This window comes from Carcharodon carcharias, chromosome 4 (genome assembly GCF_017639515.1).
Source record: "Carcharodon carcharias isolate sCarCar2 chromosome 4, sCarCar2.pri, whole genome shotgun sequence".
NCBI lineage: Eukaryota > Metazoa > Chordata > Chondrichthyes > Lamniformes > Lamnidae > Carcharodon > Carcharodon carcharias.
In genome coordinates this window covers 109,341,567-109,364,874 of record NC_054470.1, presented here as the reverse complement: position 1 = coordinate 109,364,874, position 23,308 = coordinate 109,341,567, and the positions used below count along the sequence as shown (strand labels likewise).

Sequence of the window (23,308 nt, the reverse complement as noted above, 5' to 3'; positions counted from 1 at the left end):
TCAATTCCCCTTTGAATCTGCTTCCACCATCCTTTTAGGCTGTGCATTTGAGATCATCGTAACACGCTGTGTAAAAAGAAATTCTCACCTCCTTCCTATTTCGCCAAGGACATTCAAGCTGTGCCCTCTGGTTCCTGACCCTTCTAAAACCAAAAATGTTTTTTCCTTATTTGCTTTTTGAAAACGCTTGGTAACTTTGAACAGCGCTATTAAATCTCTCCTTAACCTTCTCTGCTCCAAGAAGTGCAATCTCACCTTCTCTAGTATCTCTACATAACTGCAATCCCTCATCGCTGGTAAATCCCCTGGGCACTCGCCAAGGCCTTGCTATGTTTCTTAAAGTGTGGGGCCCAGAATTGGACACAATATTCCAGTTGGGGCCCAAGTGTTTTATAAAGGTTTTGCATAGCTTTTGTACCTTATGCCTCTATTAAAAGAACCAAGGGCCCCACATGCCCATTTTCTCCCCTACAGCTTTATCAACTAGTCCTGCCACCTTCAAAGATTTTTGAATGTGAATATATCAATGGTGTGGCTCCATTGACTTGAGTTAACAGAGCAGAATTCCAAACATTAGCATCTTAATTTTTCCTTTTAGGTGCGAATCCTAAGTTTCAAGCAGGAAAGGAACAGGCTTCAGTAGCAACTGAGGGACCGGTTGCTGAGACGTTCAAGGCTATTGAGGGAGCGCTCAATGCTGACGTGGTGAAATCTACGGGAGGCATCTATCAGTTTGAATTGTCTGGTAAAGTCACTTCTGTAAAATTAATGGGCCGTAGCTTCCTTGGAGTGGCAATCAACATCAGATTGCCCTTCCGTGCCTGCTTACCCGCACCAATTTTAATTTAAGTTTAAAGGTCCCATTGAAATTGACAGGCCAGGGAGAAAGTAGGTGCCTAAGATAAGTGAAAAGGAGTCGGGGGTAGGGGGGAGTTGGAGTGTTCGGAGGTCAGATGGGGATGGGGCAGGGGGTCAGACATCGAGGGTGGTGTGGGGGGGAGTCAGATATCTAGAGGAGGTGCAGCGGGTTGGACATTTAGGAGGGGTGGGGTTGGGGGGCCAGGTATTCGAAGAGAGGGTTGGGGTTGGGGTGTGGTCTGACAATCGGGGAGGGGGGTGGAGGTGGGGTGATTGGAGGGGGGGGTGGGTTGGAGAATTGGTGAGGGGGGGTCAGACAATTGGGGAGGGGGGTGGAGGGGGGTCAACCATCGGGGTGGGGGGGTTGGACAATCAGGGAGGGGGGTGGAGGTGGGGTCAGACAATCGGAGCGGGGGGGATCGGATATTGGGGTGGGGAGTAGGGTGGTCGGATATCAGGGTGGGGGTGTTGGATATCGGGGAGGGTTGGATATCGGGTGGAGCGTTGGACATGGAGCGGGTGGGGGAATCGGACATTTGGGAGGGCGGAGGACTGCAGGAGGGTCGGACATTCAGGGGCGGGGAGTATGGAATTTTGGGGGTGTCTGTGAGTCAGACATGTGGGATGTCGGGGGTCAGGGAGGTAAGAGTCGGGCCCATGGGGTGGGAGGTGTGATGTTGGGGTGAGGAGTTGGTGTGGGGGAATCCCATGGGGGGTTGGCGGGTGGGGAATTTCGGTGGGGGGGTTGGTGAGGGGTGGTTAACCAGGGTTGGGGAGCCCCCTGGGAGGCCTGTGGGATCGGCCTGGGCCTTTACAATAGTTAACCAGAAGTTAGAAGAGATTTAATTCTTCTAACTTTTTCTGGGTATCTATTGGTCTAACCCTGGCGGAACCATCTGCAGTTTGCGATTTAAATTGCATTTTCAGCCCAGCGCAGTGCAATTGTTCAGAGGAAGTGTGCACTTCTGGGCAATTGCCGTGTAAACCCTGACCTGGGAACCTTCCCCCAAATCCGACACGGGGGAGCTCTGAGATTAAGGCTCAATATGTACACTGACTGTTGGAAGTAAACTTAGTTCTCGGTCCCAGTTATTTTTTGGCTCCAAAAATCATACAGAATTTTCTTAACCCGCTCATACTTTGACATCAGGCTCATCTTCTCTAAACACCATTCTAATTTTCACCTGAATCAATACTGCTTAGGTTTTTTTATTCTTTTGTGGGACGTGGGTGTCGCTGGCTGGGCCAGCATTAATTGCCCATCCCTAATTTCCCTGGAGAAGGTGGTAATGAGCTGCCTTCTTGAACCGCTGCAGTCCATGTGGTGTAGGTACACCCATGGTGCTTTTAGGGAAGGAGTTCCTGGATTTTGTCCCAGCGACAGTGAAGGAATGGCCGATATATTTCCAAGTCAGGATGATGTGTGGCTTGGAGAGGAACTTGTAGGTGGTGCTGTTCCCATCTCTCTGCTGCCCTTGTTCCCCTTCTAGAGGGTAGTCATGGGTTTGGAAGGTGCTGTTGAACTTGGCAAGTTGCTGATGTGCTAGGTCTAGAATGTACTACCTGAGAGTGTGGTGGAGACTGGTTCAGTCGAGGAATTCAAAAGGGAGTTGGATTGCTATCTAAAAAAGAAGAATGTGCAGAGTTACGGGGAGAAAGCGGGGGAATGTTACGAGGTGAACTTCTCATCCAGAGAGCTGGTGCAGATACGATGGGCCAAATGACCACCTCCTGTGCTGTAACAATTCTGTAATTCTATGATTGATGTGCCTCTTGTACATAGTGCACACTACTGCCAGTGTACGTTGGTGGTGGATGGGGTACCAATCAAACGGGCTGCTTTGTCCTGGATGGTGTCGAGCTTCTTGAGTATTGTAGGAGCCGCACTCATCCAGGTACATGGAGAGTATTCAATCACACTGTTTGTGTATGGTGGAGCCTGCAGTTAGTCCCAATCACCTCTCCTCTTTCTCCTGAGGCCCAGCAATTTTTTTTCCCCCATCAGTTATTTATCTATTTCCTTTTTTGTAAGTTATCATTGAATCTGCTTCCACACCACCCTTTGAGGCAGCGTGTTCCAGATCCATCATAACTCGCTGCGTTAAGAGAATAATTCTGCTTTGATTTTCTTGGCAATCATCTTGAACCTAGGAATAGCTGAGGAGTTTTGTGGAATTGAATGCTAATGTGTAGAATGGTGATAAATGCTGGCTTCATTTTAAACCCTCCCTGTAAGGTTTCTTGTTCCTTTTGTGACTGAGGTTTGTTAATGCACTGGTGTCCCATTGTGACATGGCCCGTAATGGTGCAGAAATCGATGTAATGTGGGTGCATCTCGGACTGCAGAATTTTCAGTCGCAAATACAGTCATAAGCCTCCCCTAGCCCCCTACAATGAACACAGCCATCCACTTTCAAAAAGAATAATTAAAAGCAGCCATTGAATTATTTTGGTTGATTTTAGTTGCTTTATTCATTCATTTTTGGGGTACGAAGACTGGAAGCTGTTGGGATATGCACACCATATTGGGCCTGGCACTGCCAGGATCAAGCCTAGCTGCTGAGCACCAGCTATAAAATAACACGGTCTCAAGATATAGACCCCATGGACTGTGTTAGAGCGGACTCCCAGTGTTCTATCCAAGAAGCAGTCTAATATGGACAGGAGGTGGCTTTCCTCTTAAAAGCACAACTCATTATTTGACCCACAATAATGTGACACCACTGGTACGCTCCTGGCATCGTTGAATCATTTTTCTTTTGCTTTACCTTGCATGGCTCTGTGTGTTTCATGTCAAAATGCTCTCACTTGCCCTTTGAAGGTCATCTTTTATGATTTGGCTAAGCAGGTGATCACCCAGGAACCTGGTACATTGACCTAAAGAATGAAAGTGGCAGCATTGGGTATGGAAGTTTCCCGGGGAAGGCGGATGTGCTGATGAGCATGAGCAGTGAGGATTTTGTGAAAATGTTTGCAGGTGAGTCTTTGCGGGAAATGGGGTAGGCCATTCAGCCCTTCAAGCCTGTTCTGCCACTCAGTTAGATCATGGCCGATCTTTATTACAATTCCCATCTTAAATTGCCTGGGATACCTTTGTCTAATGACAACAACTTCCATTTATGTAGCATTTTTTACATTGGGGCACTTCACAGATATGATGGTGAACAAAATTTGGCACAGAACCACATAAGGAGATATTAGGGCAGTGATGCCTTGATACACCTTGGTAAGGTGTATGGGCATCTTTGTTAATAATTAAGTAAGTGAATAATGGAATGAGGTCATCCTTGTATCATTGTATCTCTGCAATTCTTGGTAATCATAGAATGATACAACACAGGAGGAGGCCATTCAATCCACCATACCTGTGTCAGCACTCTGGAGTTATCCAATGAAACCCGCTTGGTTGCTCTTTTCCAATAGCTCTGTCAATGTTTTCCCTCCAAGTATTTATCCAATTCCTTTTGAATTATTAATAATAAATCTACTTCTACTACCCTTTCAGACAATGTAACTCACTGGATTTAAAAAAATGTTTCCTGATGTCACCTGTGATTCTTTGCCAATCAATCGAGACATTGTTAATAGAATCCAAGCCAGTTGGTGAAGCTGAAGCGAAGGCACGTCTTTTCTTTGCTGAGTTTATCGACTTGTTTAGTCTCACAGCTCTCTTCCCACTCAACCCAGTCCATTGTTCCAGCTGTCCGTTATTTATATGTGCTCAAAGACAATTTAACTCAGCACCGGTTTCTCTTAACCTTAACAATGTAATTGACAAACCTTAATAATGTAATTTGGCAAGACTTTAACATACATCTTTAAAGAGAATAGACTGAGCTTTTTAAAAGAGACTAAGATAATTTAAGATGTGGGCCCCCTCTGAATATTTTCCAAAGCCTCTTTCACCACCCAGCTCATGAGGGGACTAAAGCTGGACACAATATTCTAAACATGGTCTAGATAAGGGCTGGTGCAAGGGCACATGCGTGGACTAGTTTGGCTGAATGGCCTGTTTCTGTACTGTATATTTTATGTAAAATGTGTTTTCTTTTGTACTGAATGACCCTGTTAATATAACCTAATGTCCCACTTGTAGCTTTGGCTTCTCCGTTGGTCTGAATCTTTCAGGAATTCTGAATTAATAACACCAAGATCCTCTTTCTCTCAACCAATTTCAGTGCCAGCTCTGTTTAGTCTTATTTCTGGAGTTTTCATCATGTGACTTGCTGGTTCCAACTGCTCCACCTTGTCAAACAGTCTTGTGTCCTATCTCCAATGTGTTTGGAACCAATCAAAGAGAAGGTTCAATGAAAATAGATATACTTCTCATTTCATGCACCTAGGGGTTTTTTCTCTCTTTCTCTGGACTGCTTGGGGATTAATCTTTAGTTCCTGGAAACTCCAGGGTAACCCTGGAGGGTTGGCAATCCCATTTCTGGTCCATGTAAATCACTGGAGTTCAGTCATGTCCCTGTTGGGGTAGATGTGAATGAAGGTCTACCTGTACTGATAGTCCCAAAAGTGGGAAAATTAGTGGAGTGCTTGTGGTTGAGGGAGAGTCATCTTAAAGGTGCTTTTGCCAATCTCTTGTGACCTGGGATCTGTCAAGCCTGCGAGCTAATGTTGTTGTTGAAACATGCTCTAGTCTGGGAAAAGTGAAAGAGTGGTGGGGCTGATGGTGGTGGTGTGTGGGGGCAGTGAGCTTTATATCCCCCTTCCTCTAAAATCCAGCCCAATGTTTCTATTTGAGATGGACTCAGACTCAAGACCTTTAGTATAAGTTAGCCATAATAAAATTCCAATAGGAAATTTCTGAGAAACCTCCTCACTCAGAAAGTGGTTAGAATGCAGAACTCACCACCACATGAAGTAGTTGAGGCAAATAGCGCTGATACATTAAAGGGAAAGCTAAATGATCACTCATGTGCCGCATAAACACTGGTTTTCAGCCAGTTGGACCCGTTTATGTGTTAGGATAATTTGACTTAATCTTTGTTCATATGTAAGAGCATGATCTCTTGCTCTGTTCTAGGTAAGATGAAACCAACCATGGCGTTCATGTCTGGCAAACTGAAGATAAAAGGAGACATGTCACTAGCCATCAAACTAGAGAAGCTGATGACCCAACTCAAGGCCAAACTTTAACCTTTGACCCACATGGCAATCAGTTTCTTGCATTTTCAATGTAGAACGTAACCTTTCAAATACTGATGGATTTTATATCTTCCTGCATGAACGTCACAATTTACCATTTGATTCCTGCCCGTTTAATTTATTTTTCCAAACTAAGAATTCTGCCTGAAGAATGTAACTTTACAGTAAGGTGGTTAAAGTTGGAATTTCGAAATGAGTTTTATTGTTAATTAAAGAGAGAATCCTGATTGAGAGGTCTCATTAACTGTGTGTCATTCACTGTCATATCTGATTTTCACACAGGATGGCGAAGGACTTTTTGGAGGTTAGATTAAGTGATTAAGGTTGTTTATGGTGGGGGCCTGTCTTTGTTAAGATTGCCTTTGTTAAGTCAGTCAGTCCGAGTTCATTGCTGTTTCAAATTTAAGAGGTTTACAATGTAACTGTTTTTTAACAAACACACATTTCCCCTTTTTTATGAATTGTCATACATTATAGTCATGAAGTCAACATGAACATTGATAAAACATTAAATTTAATTAACCTTTCAAGAATAATTAGTATTTATTTTGGGTTGCTGGTGTACTTTGATTCATTTTTAAGCACTGTCTCCTTCTTCGTCACTCCACGAGGTTCCAGCTCTTGTTCTGCACTCTGACTGGATCAGATTTTGTTGTGTTAATAAGAACATAAGAAGTAGGAGCGGGAGTAGGCCATGCGGCCCACCAAGCCTGCTCCACCAACATTGATTATGAAATGCAGGATCTTGGGCCTACCATTTTGTTTTTTTTGTTAAAGAGCACGATATTGTCTTGCTGAACTTTCATCCCCATTGACAATGAGTGGCTAACATCACTTGCAATCCCTGATACTGTTACCACTGTTCTCTAAATCTCCGCTCTTTCCCTGAAGGACATTGTCAATGCGAGCAGTGTAAGTAACGAGTTATTAGAAGAATGCACCAAGTATTTCCTGTGGCTTCTCTTCCACTTTTCATCTGAAACCATTAAAGTGCTTGCCACAACACAGTTCCATGGGCCTGTTGTCATTGCCCAAGTGACTAGAATCATAGATGTATACAGTGCAGAAGGAGGCCATTTGGCCCATCGCGTCTGTGCCAGCACTTTGGAAGAGCTATCCAATTAGTCTCACTGGCCTGCACCTTGCCCGTAGCCCTGCAAATTTTTCCTTACCAAATATTCATCTACTTCCCTTTTGAAAGTTACAACTGAATCTTGTTTTCAACAGCCCTTCAGGCTGTGCATTTCAGGACATCAATAAATAAATACATTTTTCCTTTGTGTTGTCTCCCATTCTTTTTCCAATTACCATAAATCTGTGTCCTCTGGTTACTGTTGGTGCTTATTTACTCTTATTGAAACATTTCATAATTTTGAACACATGTTAAATCTCCCCTTAGCCCTTCGTTAGAGAACAATCCCAGCTTCTCCAATCTCTCCACGCAAGTGAAGCCCCTCATCCCTGGTACCATTCTAGTAAAACTCTTGAAGGCTTTGACGTGAATTGTCCAGAACGGCTTTGCTTCAAATCTTGACTTAAACAATGGGTGTTGGACAGGCAGGTGATTGAGGGATGAGAAACGTGATCCATATCTCGCCAAATATTCACACCTCTGCTCCCATATGGAAACTTCCAACAGGGATCACTGGACAAGATACTAGGGTTATTGAAGGCAGTCACACTGCTGCTACCATCAGTCCATCTTGTATCAACTAAATTCACGGAGACCAGGGATAGAGTGTGGGATTTTCCCAGTCCACTGATCAGCTGCTCAGCAGAAAAACCTTCTGGGCGTTTAATTTCTCCTTTTATTGAGCGACTGCATTTCTTTTAAAAAGCTCGAGGGCTGACTTTGCGAAGCCTACCACTGTGCACACTTTGGGCTTGAGATACATCTTGGGCACTGGCTGGCATGTAACCAGTGTTATCACTTTGCCTGTTAGACACCCTGTTTGACAATTAGCTATATTTCTGTAATCGTACAGTGCAGGAGGTGGTCATTAGCCCATCATGCCCATGAAAGCCCTCTGAAAAGAGTTACTGATGAGTTCCGCTCCAGAGCTCTTCCCCACACCCCCAACCCCATCCCCCAGCCCCTTTTTGAAATCCACTGTTGATTTTCTTCAGGTCAATGAAAGTGATTATTGGGTGGGAAGTGTATTGGGTAACACATTCATTACCAGCCGCTTTGTGCTGCACCAGAGATGAATTTCTACCTGCAGTTTGACTAAACTTGTGTTAAAATTAGTATCTGGCTTTTGTATCTGTTTTTTGCTGGTAAAGTATATTGTTATATTTCTATACGGTAGCAATCCTGTTAATTGATGAGCATTTCCTCATAGCTTGCACTCTTAGATTGATGAGTTGCTTCAGCCCCATCATGGCATTATTGTACCAATTTGCAAGTGGTTTGAGGAATTCCTCTTCGTTATACAACTGGACAGGTAGAACCCGCCCCAAGTATATGAAATTGGAAAGGAGTCCAAGTAAATCGCTGCTTCACCTGGAAGGAGTATTGGAGGCCTTGGATGGTGAAGACAAAGGAGGTGAAAGGGCAGGGCTCCTGTGATTGCATTGGAAGGTGCTGTGAGAAGGGGACATGGTGTTGAGGGTGACTGAGGTGTGAACCAGGGTGTCGTGGAGGGATTGGTACCTTTTGGAATGCCAACAGGGGAGGGCAGAGAAAGGTGTGTTTGGCAATGACATCATGCTGGAGGAGGTGAAAATGGCAGAAAGTGATCCTTTGAATGTGGAGGCTGTTGGGATGGAAAGTGAGGACAAGGGGAACCCTATCGTGGTCCTGGGAGGGAGGGGAAGGGTTGAGAGCAGAAGTACAAGAAATGGGTTTGGTATGGCTGAGGGCCCTGTTACAATGGAGGGGAATGCTCAGTTGAGGAAAAAGGAAGATGTCTAAAGAGCTGTTGTGGCAGGTTGCATCATCAGACCAGATGCAATGGAGATGGTCAGCCTAAAGGCAGGTCCTCTGCTCATTGCAGTCTTGTGCTTTCCTCTTCAGTGGTTCCAAAGAGACGCCCATTTTCCATTTCAATGAGCAATATGACCATGGAAAAGAATACATGAGATGGTTTCCTGTTGTCTTCCTCATATGTGCTTAAAGGAAACGCAAGTCCTCTTCCTGAAAGATCCTCTGTCTGTAAACAGCCGTTCTCCCTTGAAGGTCCACCACCACTGAAAAGCCACTGGTTCCGCCATTGGCCATAGTGAAGAGCAGTAGGAAACCAGGGGATTGGGAAGCCTACAAAGACCAACAGAGGACAACTAAAAAAGAAATAAGGAGGGAGAAGATTAAATATGAGGGTAAACTAGCCAGTAATATAAAAGAAGATTGCAAGAGTTTTTTTTAGATATACGAAGGGTAAGAGAGAGGCAAAAGTGGACATTGAGCAGCTGGAAAATGATGCTGGAGAAGTTGTAGTGGGGAGCAAAGAGATGGCGGAGGAACTGAATAGGTACTTTGCATCAGTCTTCACGGTGGAAGACACAAGTAACATCCCCAAAGTTCAAGAGAGTCGGGGGGCAGAGGTGAGTACGGTGGCCATTACCAAGGAGAAGGTGCTAGGAAAACTGAAAGGTCTGAAGGTGGATAAATCACCTGGACCAGATGGATTACACCCCAGAGTTCTGAAGGAGAGAGCTGAAGAGATAGTGGAGGTGTTAGTGGTAAAGTTTCAGGAATCACTGGAGTCAGGGAGGGTCCCAGAGGACTGGAAAATCGCTAATGTAACCCCCCTGTTTTAGAAGGGAATGAGGCAAAAGATGGGAAATTACAGGCCGATTAGCCTGACCTCGGCTATTGGTAAAATTTTAGAGTCCGTTATTAAGGATGAGATTTCAGAATACTTGGAAGTGCACGATAAAATAGGGCAAAGTCAGCATGGTTTCAACAAGGGGAGGTCATGCCTGACAAATCTGTTAGAATTCTTTGAGGAGGTAATGAGTAGGTTAGACAAAGGAGAGCCAATTGATATCTACTTGGACTTCCAGAAGGCCTTTGTCAAGGTGCCGCACAGGAGGCTGCTCAGTAAGATAAGAGCCCATGGTGTTCGAGGCAAGGTACTAGCAAGGATAGAAGATTGGCTGTCTGGCAGGAGGCAGAGAGTGGGGATAAGGGGGTCCTTCTCAGGATGGCGGCCGGTGACTAGTGGAGTTCCGCAGGGATCAGTGTTGGGACCACAACTTTTCACTTTATACATAGATGATCTAGATGAAGGAACTAAGGGCATTCTGGCTAAGTTTGCAGATGATACGAAGGTGGAGGGACAGGTAGTATTGAGGAGGTGGGGAGGCTGCAGAAGGATTTAGACAAGTTAGGAGAATGGGTAAAGAAGTGGCAGATGGAATACAACGTGGGGAAGTGTGAGGTCATGCACTTTGGTAGGAAGAATAGAGGCATAGACTATTTTCTAAATGGGGAGAGAATTCAGAAATCTGGAGTACAAAGGGACTTTGGAGTCCTAGTCCAGGATTCTCTTAAGGTTAACTTGTAGGTTGAGTCAGTAGTTAGGAAGGCAAATGCAATGTTGGCATTTATTTCAAGAGGACTAGAATATAAAAGCAGGGATGTGCTGTGGAGGCTTTATAAGGCTCTGGTCAGACTACATTTAGAATATTGTGAGCAATTTTGGGTCCCGTATCTCAGGAAGGATGTGCTGGCCCGTGATCGTAATGAATGGTGGGGCAGGCTCGAGGGGCTGAATTGTCTACTCCTCCTAGTTCTTATAGGTATATAAAGGTGTACTGCCTTTCGTGACTGGTGCCAGTGCAGCTCATGGCGCTGGATATTGGGAAGAATATGGAAGTGCAGAAGCTTAATGTTTTGTTTTTGTTGTTGAAGTCGTTTAATTGCCTTCAATGTCTTCAACCAACAAGACAAACCCTTCATGGAACAATGGAGAGGGAAAACTTAGAGACATGAAGGTTGCATGATTCATACCAAAATTAACCTGGAATCATAGGATAGAATGTACTATTCAAAAGAAGGACACTTTATAGTTTTTGTTTGATACTTTCCTCTTACAGGTGTTATAAGAAGACCAACTCGATCTCGCCCTATTTTAACATATAGTTTTTGGGGTAAGGGCAATTCACTCATGTCCCCGAAAGAGGGCGAGCTTTCCCAATGATAAATTTTTTTTCTTTAAAATGAATTGAATTATTGCAAGATCCCTTGTTGCATTTGCAAGTAGAGACAAACCGGTGGTGCATTATAAAAGGCAAAATTTTCACTGCAATGCCACTGCCAACTTGCTACATTGAAAGGGGCGGGGCCAGCGCGAGCTCCAGGGACGTGAATGTACGCAGGCACAGTGTCGGTTACAAGGCGGTGAGGGCGCGCAGCCGCAGTACCAGTTCCAGGTTGGGGAACGTGCGCAGGCACAGAACAGCTACCTAGGTAATGAGTGCGCGCAGGCGCAGGACAAGCAAGACGGAGAGCGCGGACGCGTTCGGGTGAAGGGTCGGGGGCGAGGAAGCCATTTGTTGCTGCACTTCCGGTCCCTACTAGTGTTTATTTCCGGTGTCGGTGCGAAGGCTCCGTGTGAACCACCGAGCCCTCGTCTTCCGTTCCGCCCCTCGGGGAAAACAAAACGCAGCGGCGGCGGTTGACGGTGACGGTGGGTGATCGGGTCCCCCGAGAGGCCGCGCTCGGGCTCGGGATTAACATCGGGGGAAGTCCACGCGCTGGCGGCTCCCTCGCTCTCACTCACCGGGCAGAGAGTGAGAGTGGAGTCGGGGCCGCCGTGCTGTTCCTATGGAGGCCGAGGTGCAGGTGGGTGCGGGAACCGCTGGCTAGGACTCGGGGAGCGGGACCGCCTGAGGCCGGGGGCCGCTTCTTCTCCCACCATCCCCTCATCCCCATCGGGATGACAGGCCCCTCGCTCCGGCTCCAGGATCATCATGATTCATTCTGCATTATTATTGTGTTGTCTTTGTGTGTCTCGTTTTGTTTTCACTCGCTGCCCCGATTGACTCCGAGTCTGCGCAGTCCCATCCAAGCGGCCACACAATAGATAATATCGTATATAATCTATATAGTTTATATATAATCTATATGCACTCTGATAGGGGGAGTAGAGAGAGACTGATAGACAACATCATATCTAATCTACACCATTAGTCTCTCTCTGCTCTCCCTATCAGTGTGTATAGATTATATGTAAACAGTATAGATTATATATGATATTGTCTGCTTCCGAATAATTTGTATACACTCTGATAGGGGAGCAGGGAGAGACTAATAGACAATATCATATACTGTCTATATATAATCTATGAACACTGGGGGAGCATAGAGAGGCTGATGGACAATATACTCTATACTGTTTGTTTATAATCTGTGCACACTGTATATACTCACAATAGCATGAGCAGAGAGAGACTGATAGACAATGGGATTTAGGAGCAGGTGTAGGCGATTTGGCCCTTTGAGCCTGCTCTACTATTATGGCTGATCTGGTTGTGGTCTCAACTCTATTTTCCTGTCTACCCCTCATAACCCTGTTTAACTCTGCCAGGTGTGAAGTCAATGAACCTGCCTCCACTGTTTTCTGGGGAAGAGAATTCCACACAGCTATGACCCTCTGAGAGAGAAAAAAATCTCTTCATCTCAGGCTTAAAAGGGGAATCTCTTATTCTTAAACTGTGTCCTATAGTTCTGCTCTCCCCACAAGTGGAAGGATCTTCATAAGGTAGATACCGGGAAGTCCTCTCAGGAACTTATATGTTTCAATAAGATCACCTCCCATTCTTCTAAACTCCTGTTGATATAGAAAACAAGGAAATGTTGGAGGTATTGAACTGGTATTTTGTGCCTGTCTTCACTGTGAAGGACTTAGAAAAGTTTGCAAAGCTATTTGAAAATCAAAAGATGAATGGTGGGGGGAGGAACTTAAAACTGTCACCATAATGAGGAAAAAGGTGCTGGGAAAGCAAATGAAACTAAAGGCTGACAAATCCCCAGGACCTGACGGTCTGCATCCTAGGATCTTAAAAGAAGTGGCTGCATGGATAATAGAGGCATTGGTTATAATCTTCCAAAATTCCTTAGATTCTGGAAGGGTCCCAGTGGATTGGAAAGTAGATAATGTAACATCTTTATTCAAGAAAGGAGGGAGACAGAAAGTGGGAAACTATAGGCCACTTGGACTAATGTCTGTAATAGGCAAATTGCTAGATTTCATTAATAAGGCACTTGTAGCAGGATATTCATCTACACACCTAGTCACCACCTCGAAAAATTCAATCAAATTTGTTAGACATGATCTCCCCCTGACAAAGCCATGCTGATTAACCCCTGCCTCGCCTAGTGGAGATTAATTCTGTCCTTCAGTTTTTTTCCAAAAGTTTCCCTACCACCAATGTCAAACTCACTGGCCTATGTTCCCTGGCTTATCCCTACCATCCTTCTTGAATAATGGAACCACGTTAGCTGCCCTCCAGCCTTCTGGTACCTCTTTTGTGGCCAGAGAGGATTTGAAAATTAATGTCAGGGCCCCTGCAATTTCCTTCCTTGCCTCCCACAGCAGCCTGAGATACATCTCTTCTGAACTTGGGGATTTATCCATTTTTAAGCCTGCTAAAATCGCCAATACCACCACCCTCTTGATGCTAATTTGTTCAGCTATATCAGGGTCCCCCTCCCTGATTTCTATGCCTACATCATCCTTCTCTATAGTAAATACAGATGCAAAGTACTCATTTAAAACCTCACCTACATCTTCTGGCTCCTCACACAGATTGCAACTTTGGTCCCTGATTGGTCCTACTCTTCCCCTGGCTATCCTCTTGCCCATAATACACTTATAAAACCCCTTTGGATTTTCCTTTATTTTACCCGCCTCTGTTTTTTTCATTCCCCCTCTTTGCTCTCCTAATTTCCTTTTTAAGTAACCCCTTGCACTTTCTGTATTCCTCTAGGGTTTCCATTGTTTTGAGCCCTTGCTATCTACTATAAGCTTCTCTTTTTTACCTTATCCAATTCTGTACATTCCTCGATATCCAGGGTTCTCTGGACTTGTTGGTCTCACCCTTCACCGTTACGAGAACATTTTGGCCCTGCACTCTCACTATTTCCTTTTTGAATGACTCCCACTGCTCTGATGTAGATTTTCCTACAAGTAGCTGCCCCCAGTCCACTTTGGCCAGATCCTGTCCTATTGTATTAAAATCGGCCATGCCCAAACTCAGAACCTTTATTTCTGGTCTACCTTTGTCCTTTTCCATAACTACCTTAAATCTTAGAGTTATGGTCACTATCACCGAAATGCTCCCCTACTGAGACTTTTACCATGTGCCCGGTTTGTTCCTAAAACTAGGCCCAGCACCGCCCCTCTCTTGTAGGACTTTCAATGTGCTAACTTAAAAAGCTCTCCTGCATACATTTTAAGAATTCTGCCCCCTCTAAGCCTTTCATATTTTGTCTATCCCAGTTAATAGTGGGAAGTTGAAATCCGCTACTATTATTACCCTATTGTTTTTACACTTCTCTGAGAGTTGCCTACATATCTGCCCTTCTATCTCTCTCTGACTGTTTGGGGGTCTATAGTACACTCCCAACAATGTGATTGTCCCCTTTTTGCTTTTGAGTTCTACCCATATGGCCTCATTTGAGGAACCTTCTAAGATATCATCCCTCATTGTAGTAATTGACTCCTTGATCAATATTGCGACACCTCTTTACACACACACACACACACACACACACACACACACCACCCCCCACACACCACCCCCCACACACACACACACACACACACACACCCCCCACCCCCCCCAAACTGGGTCTCATTCGAAGATTCTATACCCTGGAATATTGAGCTGCCAGTTCTGCCCCTCCCTCAACTATGTCTCAGTGATCACAATGATATCATATCTCCATGTGTTAATCAACACCCTCAACTCATCTGCCTTACTCGCAAGACACCTTGCATTAAAATAAATGCCATTCAGCCTTGGAGAAAATAAAAACTCATGGAGTAGGGGGTAACATATTAGCCTGGATAGAGGATTGGCTAGCTGGCAGAAAGCAGAGTATGAATAAATGGGTCTTTGTCTGATTGGCAGGATGAGACTATTGGGGTCCTGCAGGGATCTGTGCTTGACCTCAACTTTTTACAATTTACATCATTGATTAAGGTGAAGGGAGCGAAGACATGGTAGCTAAATTTGCAGATGACTCAAAGATAGGTAGGAAAGTGTTGTGAAGGAGAAATAAGGAGTTTGCAGACAGATAAAGATAAGTTGAATGAGTGGGCAGAAATCTGGCAGATGGAGTATAATGTGGGAAAATGTGAAGTTGTTCACTTTGGCAGGAAGAATAAAAAGCAGAGTATTACTTAACCGGAGAATGACTGCAGAATTCTAAGGTGCAGAGGGACCTGGGTGTTCTAGTGCATGAGTCACAAAAAGTTAGTATGCAGATACAGCAAGTAATCAAGAAGACTAATGGAATGCTATCCTTTATTACAAGAGGAATTGAACATTAAAGTAAGGATTTGTGCTTCATTTATACAGGGCATTGGTGAGACCGCATCTTGAATACTGTGTGCAGTTTTGGCCTCTTTATATAAGGAAGAAAGTAAATGCGTTGGAGGTGGTTCAGAGGAGGTTTACCTTGATTGATACCTGGAGTGAGCAGGTTGTTTTATGAGGATGGGTTGGACAGGCTGGGCTTGTTTCCACTGGAGTTAAGAAGAGTGGGTGACTTGATTGAAATATGTAAGACCCTGAATGTTCTTGACATGGTGGATGTGGAAAAGATGTTTCCTCTTGTGGGTCAGTCCAGAACAAGGGGGCACTATTTTAAAATTAGGGGTCACCGTTATAGGGCAGGGATGGGGAGAATTTTTTTCTGAGGGTTATGCGACTTTGGAACTCTCTGCCTCAGAAGCCAGTGGAAGCGGGGTCACTGAATATTTTTAAGGCAGAGGTTGATAGATTCTTGTTAGGAAAGGGAATCAAAGATTATCTGGGGGTTCATGGGAATGTAGAACCTGAAGCACTAACAGATCAGCTATGATCTTATTGAATGGCGGAGCAGGCTCTAGGGGCCAAATGGCCTACTTCACCCATTTTGTAAGTTCTTATGACACCCAAGTCCCTTTGGACATCAACACTTCCGTTCTCACCATTTAAGAAATACTCTGCATTTCTGCTTTTCCTACCAAAGTGGATTGCTTCACATTTTTTCATATTATATTCTTTCTGCCATGTTCTTGCCCACTTACTTAGCTTTTCTAAATCCTCTTGAAGCTTCTTTACGTCCTCATCATAACTCACATTCCCACCTAACTTTGTGTCATCAGCAAACTTGGAAATATTACATTTGGCCCCCACATCCAAATCATTGATATAGATTGTGAACAGCTGGGGCCCGAGCACTGATCCTTGCAGTACCCCACTAGTCACAGCCTGCCAACTTGAAAATGACCTGTTTATCCCCATTCTCTGTTTTCTGTTGGTTAACCAATTTTCAGTTCATGCCAGTTTATTATCCCCTATCTCATGTTCTCTAATTTTGTTTACTAATCTCTTGTGTGGGACCTTATAGAAAGTCTTCTAAAAATCCAAATACATGACATCTACTGGTTCCCCCTTATCTATTCTGCTAGTCACACCCACAAAAAGTTCCAACACATTGTCAAACATGATTTCCCTTTCAGAAATCCATGTTGACTCAACCCAATCCTACCATTATTTTCTAAATGTTGATTATCACATCTATTATAGTGGATTGTAGCATTTTCTCTATCACTGATGTTGGACTAACAGGTCTGTCATTTCCCATTTTCCCCCTCCCTCCTTTCTTTAAATAATGGGATTTAATTTGCATAATGTTCATATATAATCTACACACACTGAATATACCCACACAGTAAGAGGCACGGAGAGAGACTGATTGACAATATTTTCACATGTAATATATATACTGTTTATGTATAAATTTACATACACTCTGTATATACCCACACAATAGGGAGAGCAGAGAGTCTAGTATAGATAATATACACATTTATACATATATACGTGCAGTTTCCATATATAAAAAATATATACACAATAAGAAGAGCAGAGATAAAAACAAAAAAACTGCGGATGCTGGAAATCCAAAACAAAAACAGAATTTCTGTCGAAGGGTCATGAGGACTCGAAACGTCAACTCTTTTCTTCTCCGCCGATGCTGCCAGACCTGCTGAGTTTTTCCAGGTAATTCTGTTTTTGTTTAAGAAGAGCAGAGAGACAGACAAATATAGGTATATATTATATATATAAAATATACATATATGTACATATACTTTTAATTTATGATCCACATAGACTGTTGTATACACCCACAAAATAGGAAAAATGGAAAGGAAGACATTATATATAAATAAACACATATCAGGGGTGCATAAATAGTAAAAACTGCACACTGTTGTCTACACAGACAACAAAACTGATCACAATACACTGACTAGATATATACACAGTCTGTACGCACAGACAGTCAGAGACTGGAATATTGAGAGAGGCCTAGAATGGATTGTGTGCGTGTGTGTTTATGTACACATGCATGTACACACTGCTTGTGCACATGGCCTCTCTGTACATACGCACACACACCTGGCTTGGATTTTTCCTATGGTGGGCAGGTGGGGGCGGGCATGGAGCCGATTGTGGGCTGCGCTTCGCCATTTTACATGGATGGGCCAATTAAGGCCCGCCCAGCATAACATGCAGCCGGTAGCACCTGTGCGGACTGGGGGAGGAGGGAGAGTCCGGGCCTGCGCTCTTTCACGCATGTGCGCAAAAGAGCGCAGCAATCTCCTGAGGGACGGAGTTGCCTCGGGGAGATTGAATAGGTAATAAAACAGTTTCAAAACTTATGTAATGATTTATTTAAACATGTCCCCCCCCATGTGACAGAGGCACATGAATTGGGGCATGTTTGTAAAGGTTGGAAAATTTATTTATTTTATAAAAGCTTCTGCCCATGGATGAGGTTTCCTGAAAAATGCGATGGCTGCTTGGGCTTTTTGCTGCCTACCAACCTTAAGGTTGGACGTGCAGCGTTGTTAAATACTTTAATTAATCTCTTAATGGCCTTAATAGTCGGCTGCGCGCCCGCTGAATGAAATATCACAATGATGTCGGAATGCACGCCTGATGTTATTGCGCATTACTTTACACGTCGGCATGTTGGGCCCGTCCCCGCACAGGGAAGATTCCGCCCCTGGTGAATATGTTCACATGCTGAGCAAATCCAGATCCCAGTTAACATGTGCATGCAACATGACAAAATGTCTCAGTAGACATTAATTTTTTTTTGTTGTATTTTCCTGATCTGGCTGACATTTGAATATTCGGTTTAAATTAACAATGCGACAATCTACAGAAGTAATTTTCTCTTTCCTCTGTAAACATAGTTTATGATGTGGGAAATGGCTACTTTTATCTCAATGAACTGTGGCTGGCAATATTTGACTGAATAACTGAACACTGTAGAAACCAAGGGCTGTTCATCACTACTTGGGAAACCTTTGTTCAGCATGAAATTGGTATTGGAGAGTAGAAATACATAGCATTACTCTTTAGAAAATTGTTTAATTTGACCTGCGAGGGTAAAAGGTTTGCAATCTGTGAAAAATGAGTGAGCAAGGGAGAATTCTAATTACATTAAGTCAGTGGTGAATTTGTTCCTTTAATTGTGTGCTGAACTTGAGAAATTGACTTGACTTCATCTGTAATTATATTTTTTCATAAGTTAAATCCTCACCATTTTCTGTGTTGCAAGATCAGAAACTTTTAGCATGCTTGCTTTATTTTCCTCTCCTAGTATTATCTGCAAAACTGGTTAAGTTTTACCTCTTGATTTCCAGCAACCACAGAAATGTTGTTTGATGTCTACTGCATTTCAGTACAAGCTCTTTGCAGCACCAGAATGCTCAGTAGAACAGGCAAACAACATAATCTTGAATTTTATATTGACACATGCTGGTTGATTGCCAAACCTTGAATAGTATTGGCTTTTCTGCAAGTGTGCTCAGTCCTGTGCCAAGATTCAACTACATTTTAAAAAAAATTAACCATGATTATACAGAGTGTACAAGCTATACGAAAGTAGGCATTTGGGTATATGGTAGGACGCAAACTATAAATCCATCGAGGACTGTTGTGCATCCCTCCTGAAACCATGGATTAATAATTAAAGCCATTGGTCAGTAATATTACTTCAGCTTCTATTTTTGCAGCCAAGTCTGGTGATAGATAGATAGAAACTCTGTTGATATGTATGCCGTTATGATTTCAGTGGATTGTTAAAATGTTATTTACTCACCTCAACATGGCATCACTGCCCATCGACATTTTGACGATGAGTGCCAGTGTCTTTCTTGTCCATTATGCTGCAGATATTATTCTGATAATTGTGAGAGTTGTTGGAAAGTTAGACCTGACTTTTGGATAGTTCAAAAACAGGAGCTTACAGAAGTAACCTGGGACTTTCGCAAAGAAGCAAATTTAAAAACTGGAGTAATAAACAGCTCATACGGGTGTGTGTTGGTGGGGGTCAGTGGGGGGTGGTGCAGTTCAGTGGTGGGAGTTTCATACTCTGAAAATCCTTATTATTAAGTTTTAATCAGTTGTTTGGACAAAGAGAAGTTTTTAAAAAAAATACTCCACAGTCCAGCAAACCCGCGTTTGAATGTGACAGCACCTTCCAACCAATCCTTCAGTTTGCTACTGCCAATGATAATATGTAGCACAACCTGGCCGAATTTATCAGATGTCTGTGTGTTTAACAAGTGGTGCTTAATTTTTGTTGTCACTGCAGCTAAGGATGTGTTGCCCATTGTGCAGTGTGGGCAAATATTAATCTGGAATTTGAATATTGTTGCAAATGGGAACTGGTATGCTGCATGTGCTCTGTGTTTATACAATCTCAAAAACACGCAGCTCATGCTGTTTTCAGCATATTGATATTAATACATTTTCTTACAATCAGCTGCAGATTACTACCCAGTCAGTTTGTCGTGATAACACTGCAGTGATTTGCATAGAATTACATAGAATGCACAGCACAGAAATAGGGCATTCAGACCACCGGTTTCTCCACATGAGCTGCTTCCCATCTGACTTCATTTAACTCCATCAACAAATCCTTCTATTCCTTTCTCCCTCATGTTTGTCTTGGTTCTCCTTAAATGCAGGTATTCTATTTGCCTCATTTGCTCGACCTGGTAGCGAGTTCCACAATGTCTCTGTGTACAGAATTTTTTTTTTCCCTGAGCTTTCCATTTAATTATTGGTAACTATCTTGTATTCATGGCTTCTAGTTTTGATTCTTGCTTACAAGTGGGAATTTGAAGCCATTTCCCAACCAGCCTTTCCTCCACTCCCTCTTTTAAAGTAGTTGATCTCTTGCTGGGATAGTAGTTCCATATAAAGTGTCACCTTTGTTCACATGGTGGTCATATTGCATGTCAGTGAGTCATTTGAATGTGGTAGAAGAAAGGTACCATAGCTAGCCCAATCGTGTTTTTTTTCTGTATTGCCACTGTCTTCTGGAAAGTGACCATGGGAGTAAATCTGGCATCTCCCTCTCTGCATCTGTGGTTTTAAAGCCATTTGCAACCCCACTGCAGTCCCTAAGTGAGATAAGCTAATAGTGCAGACATGGATTGAACCTGAGACTTCAGATCAGTAACAGAACTAGTCATTTGATAAATTGACTGTTCCAATGCACTCCTGGCTGGGTCTATCTTCCACCCCACTTAAACTTAAGGTCATCTAAAACTCTGCTACTCATATGCTAACTTGCACCCATCACACCTGTGCTTACTGACCTAAATTGGCTCTCACTCTGGCAAGGTCGCAATTTTAGAATTTTTATCCTTGTTTTCAAATCCCTTCATGTCCTCGCCCCTCCCCCGATCTCTAGCCTCTTGCAGCAGCATGACAACCCTCCGTGTTCTCTGTGCTGTTCCAATTCTGACTGCTTGTGCATTCCCCGATTTTAATCGCTCCACCATTGACGACCATGTCTTCAGCTGCCTTGGCCCTAAGCTCTGGGAGTTCCCTCCCTCAATGCCTCCACTCCTCTCTCTCTTCCTGTAGGATGCCCCATAGAAGTTACTTCTTTGATCAAGCCTTTGGTTTCCTGTCTTAATATCGCCATATGCGACTCAAGTGTTGAATCTTGTCTTGTTTGATAACATTGCTGTGAAGCGCCTTGGGAAATTTTGTTGTATTAAAGGTGCTATATAAATGCAAATTGTTGTTGATAAACTTGATTATCTAGAAGACAACTGTGTCCTGGCTGTCAATTTTCACATTGGTATCTGCTTCTGTGTTTGTGGGCCGGGGCAGATATTGAGTACAAGATGGCATTCTCATTGGAGAATTCAAGTGACAAATTAGTAATCACTTTATTTTGACTGCCATTAATATCACCCGGCAACCTCCTACTCATTGTGATCATTGCGTGGTAACAGCTGCCTGCAGCCTACATATGGACAAAATACCTATATTTTTAATGCATCTTCAATTCTAGCTGAATTGCTGTTGGGGAAGTAAAACAGTGCATCAGTGCAGCCTGTTTAATGACCATTGACCTGTGCAGGATGTGAGCCTGTATCTGACGCACTGTGTCCTTTGCAATTTATACCTTGAATGGTTATAGTTTAATTTGTATGGAGCACTTGGACCACGTTAATCGATAACTAACTATATCTTGGGAAAGCATGCTTATTCACAAAGCTCTCTCCTTAAGAGAGCATTCAATTTGCAATTGAAAAGCAATTTTAAAATGCACAATTTTGATAGTCATTAATTAAGACAAGTCTGCTCATTTGATCACTCAACATTTTGTGTTCTCTCACTTTACTAATGCTGTCCTATGCTGATGTACGGTGTTTGCATGGCTGCGAGATCATCCATGCTTGTATATATATTCAGTGTTATTTCTAGTGCATTGGTTGCAGTCAGTGCAGAAGTAAAGTTTTGAAACTTTAAAAGTGGTCCCGCAGACCATAGAAATCATTGAAAATTTACAACGTGGAGACCATTCAGGTCATCCTGACCATGTCTGTGCTGGTTTACCTTTCAGGTTGTATTGATGGAAACAAGCTCACAGGATAGGAGATTTTTCCTAACTTCCAAAACATCAGCAACAGCTGGAAGTCTAGAAAGCAGAGCTGTGCTTAAGTTTGTTTAATGTATAGAGCTCTGGTTTTCTAAAATCAAGGGATGTGGTCATTGTTAAACAAGTGCTTAGACAGTTATTTTAAGATTGAATCTTTATTGTTTGCCAAAGCTTCTAATATTGTAGTGCCTTTTATGTTGTAAAATATTCCAAGGTGCATCATTCGAGCCTTATCAAATATAATTTGGCAATGATCTATATAAGGAAATATTAGGACAGGCAACAAAAACTAGTCAAAGAGATAAGTTTGAGGAGAGAGAGGTTTAGGGAGGGAATTCAAGAGCTTAGGGCCTTGATGGCTAAAGGCAGAGCCACTAATGGAGAAGCACTGAGAATTTGCAAAAACCAAGAGGCCAGAATTCGAGAAACACTGAGATTTGCAGGGTTGCAAGACTGGAAGAAGTTACAGAACTGGGGTAGGTTGAGGTTCCCATTATTACTCCTAGCTTGGTGACAGTCAGGCAAATGTTATAATACCTTACAAGTTGCCCTAAAGATAGCTAACTAAGCTTGACTGTGAATTCAAGCCTTTTCTGATCTGTGTGGCTCAGTGCCCATCTTGAGACATTTACCTACTGCTCCAACAAACTAGCTCAAACATTTAGTGTCTTTTAATATTGAAACCAGCAAACAATTAATAGACTAGATTCCAATAATACACATTATGAATTGTTGAAAATGGTTATTGGTGTGGAAAAGGTGTAGGCCACAATAAATTTGTTCTTCAGTGTATCCTTCCTACTAACTGCACTAAAGTCTTATTTTCACAGCTTTAAAAGGATTAAGTTACCAAGCGTGATTTGTAGCTAAGAGACAGAATGGTAATGATCTATAGCTTATCAAAGCAAACTATTCATGGAGGTAGCCTACAACCAATGGAGAGGAAACATTTTCCAGATTCCAGGAAAGAACTAATGTTAAAAATTTGTTATTCAACAGTGACAACAGGACATTGATGCAAGTACACTGGAATGTTCCTTGCTTCCCTGACTGAAAATCCTGGCATGTGACAGCAATCATGTGGTTTAGTTAGTATGACTTACTTCAGACCAGAGCCTTCTGCAAAAAAAATCAATTGCCTTTTAGACTTTAATA

General features: G+C 43.1%; 2 protein-coding genes across 9 annotated transcripts in view; both read left to right on the top strand.

The window, feature by feature from the left end:
* The window catches only part of hsdl2 (hydroxysteroid dehydrogenase like 2), a 111,766-nt gene extending 105,224 nt beyond the window's left edge, over positions 1-6,542 (top strand). For both annotated transcript variants that reach the window (XM_041186058.1, XM_041186057.1), the window contains 3 exons: positions 599-745; positions 3,707-3,835; positions 5,891-6,542. In XM_041186058.1, the coding sequence (XP_041041992.1) occupies positions 599-745; positions 3,707-3,835; positions 5,891-6,003 (389 nt within the window). In that variant the 3' untranslated portion in view covers positions 6,004-6,542. The remainder of the gene's footprint in view (positions 1-598; positions 746-3,706; positions 3,836-5,890) is intronic.
* Positions 6,543-11,572: 5,030 nt separating this feature from the next.
* Positions 11,573-23,308, top strand: part of LOC121277052 (uncharacterized protein KIAA1958) — a 171,158-nt gene continuing 159,422 nt past the window's right edge. For 6 of the 7 annotated variants that reach the window (XM_041185979.1, XM_041185972.1, XM_041185975.1 and 3 more), the window contains exon 1: positions 11,573-11,800. The gene's annotated coding sequence lies outside the window, so the exon portion shown is untranslated. The remainder of the gene's footprint in view (positions 11,801-23,308) is intronic. The other variant, XM_041185977.1, reaches the window with a different exon arrangement.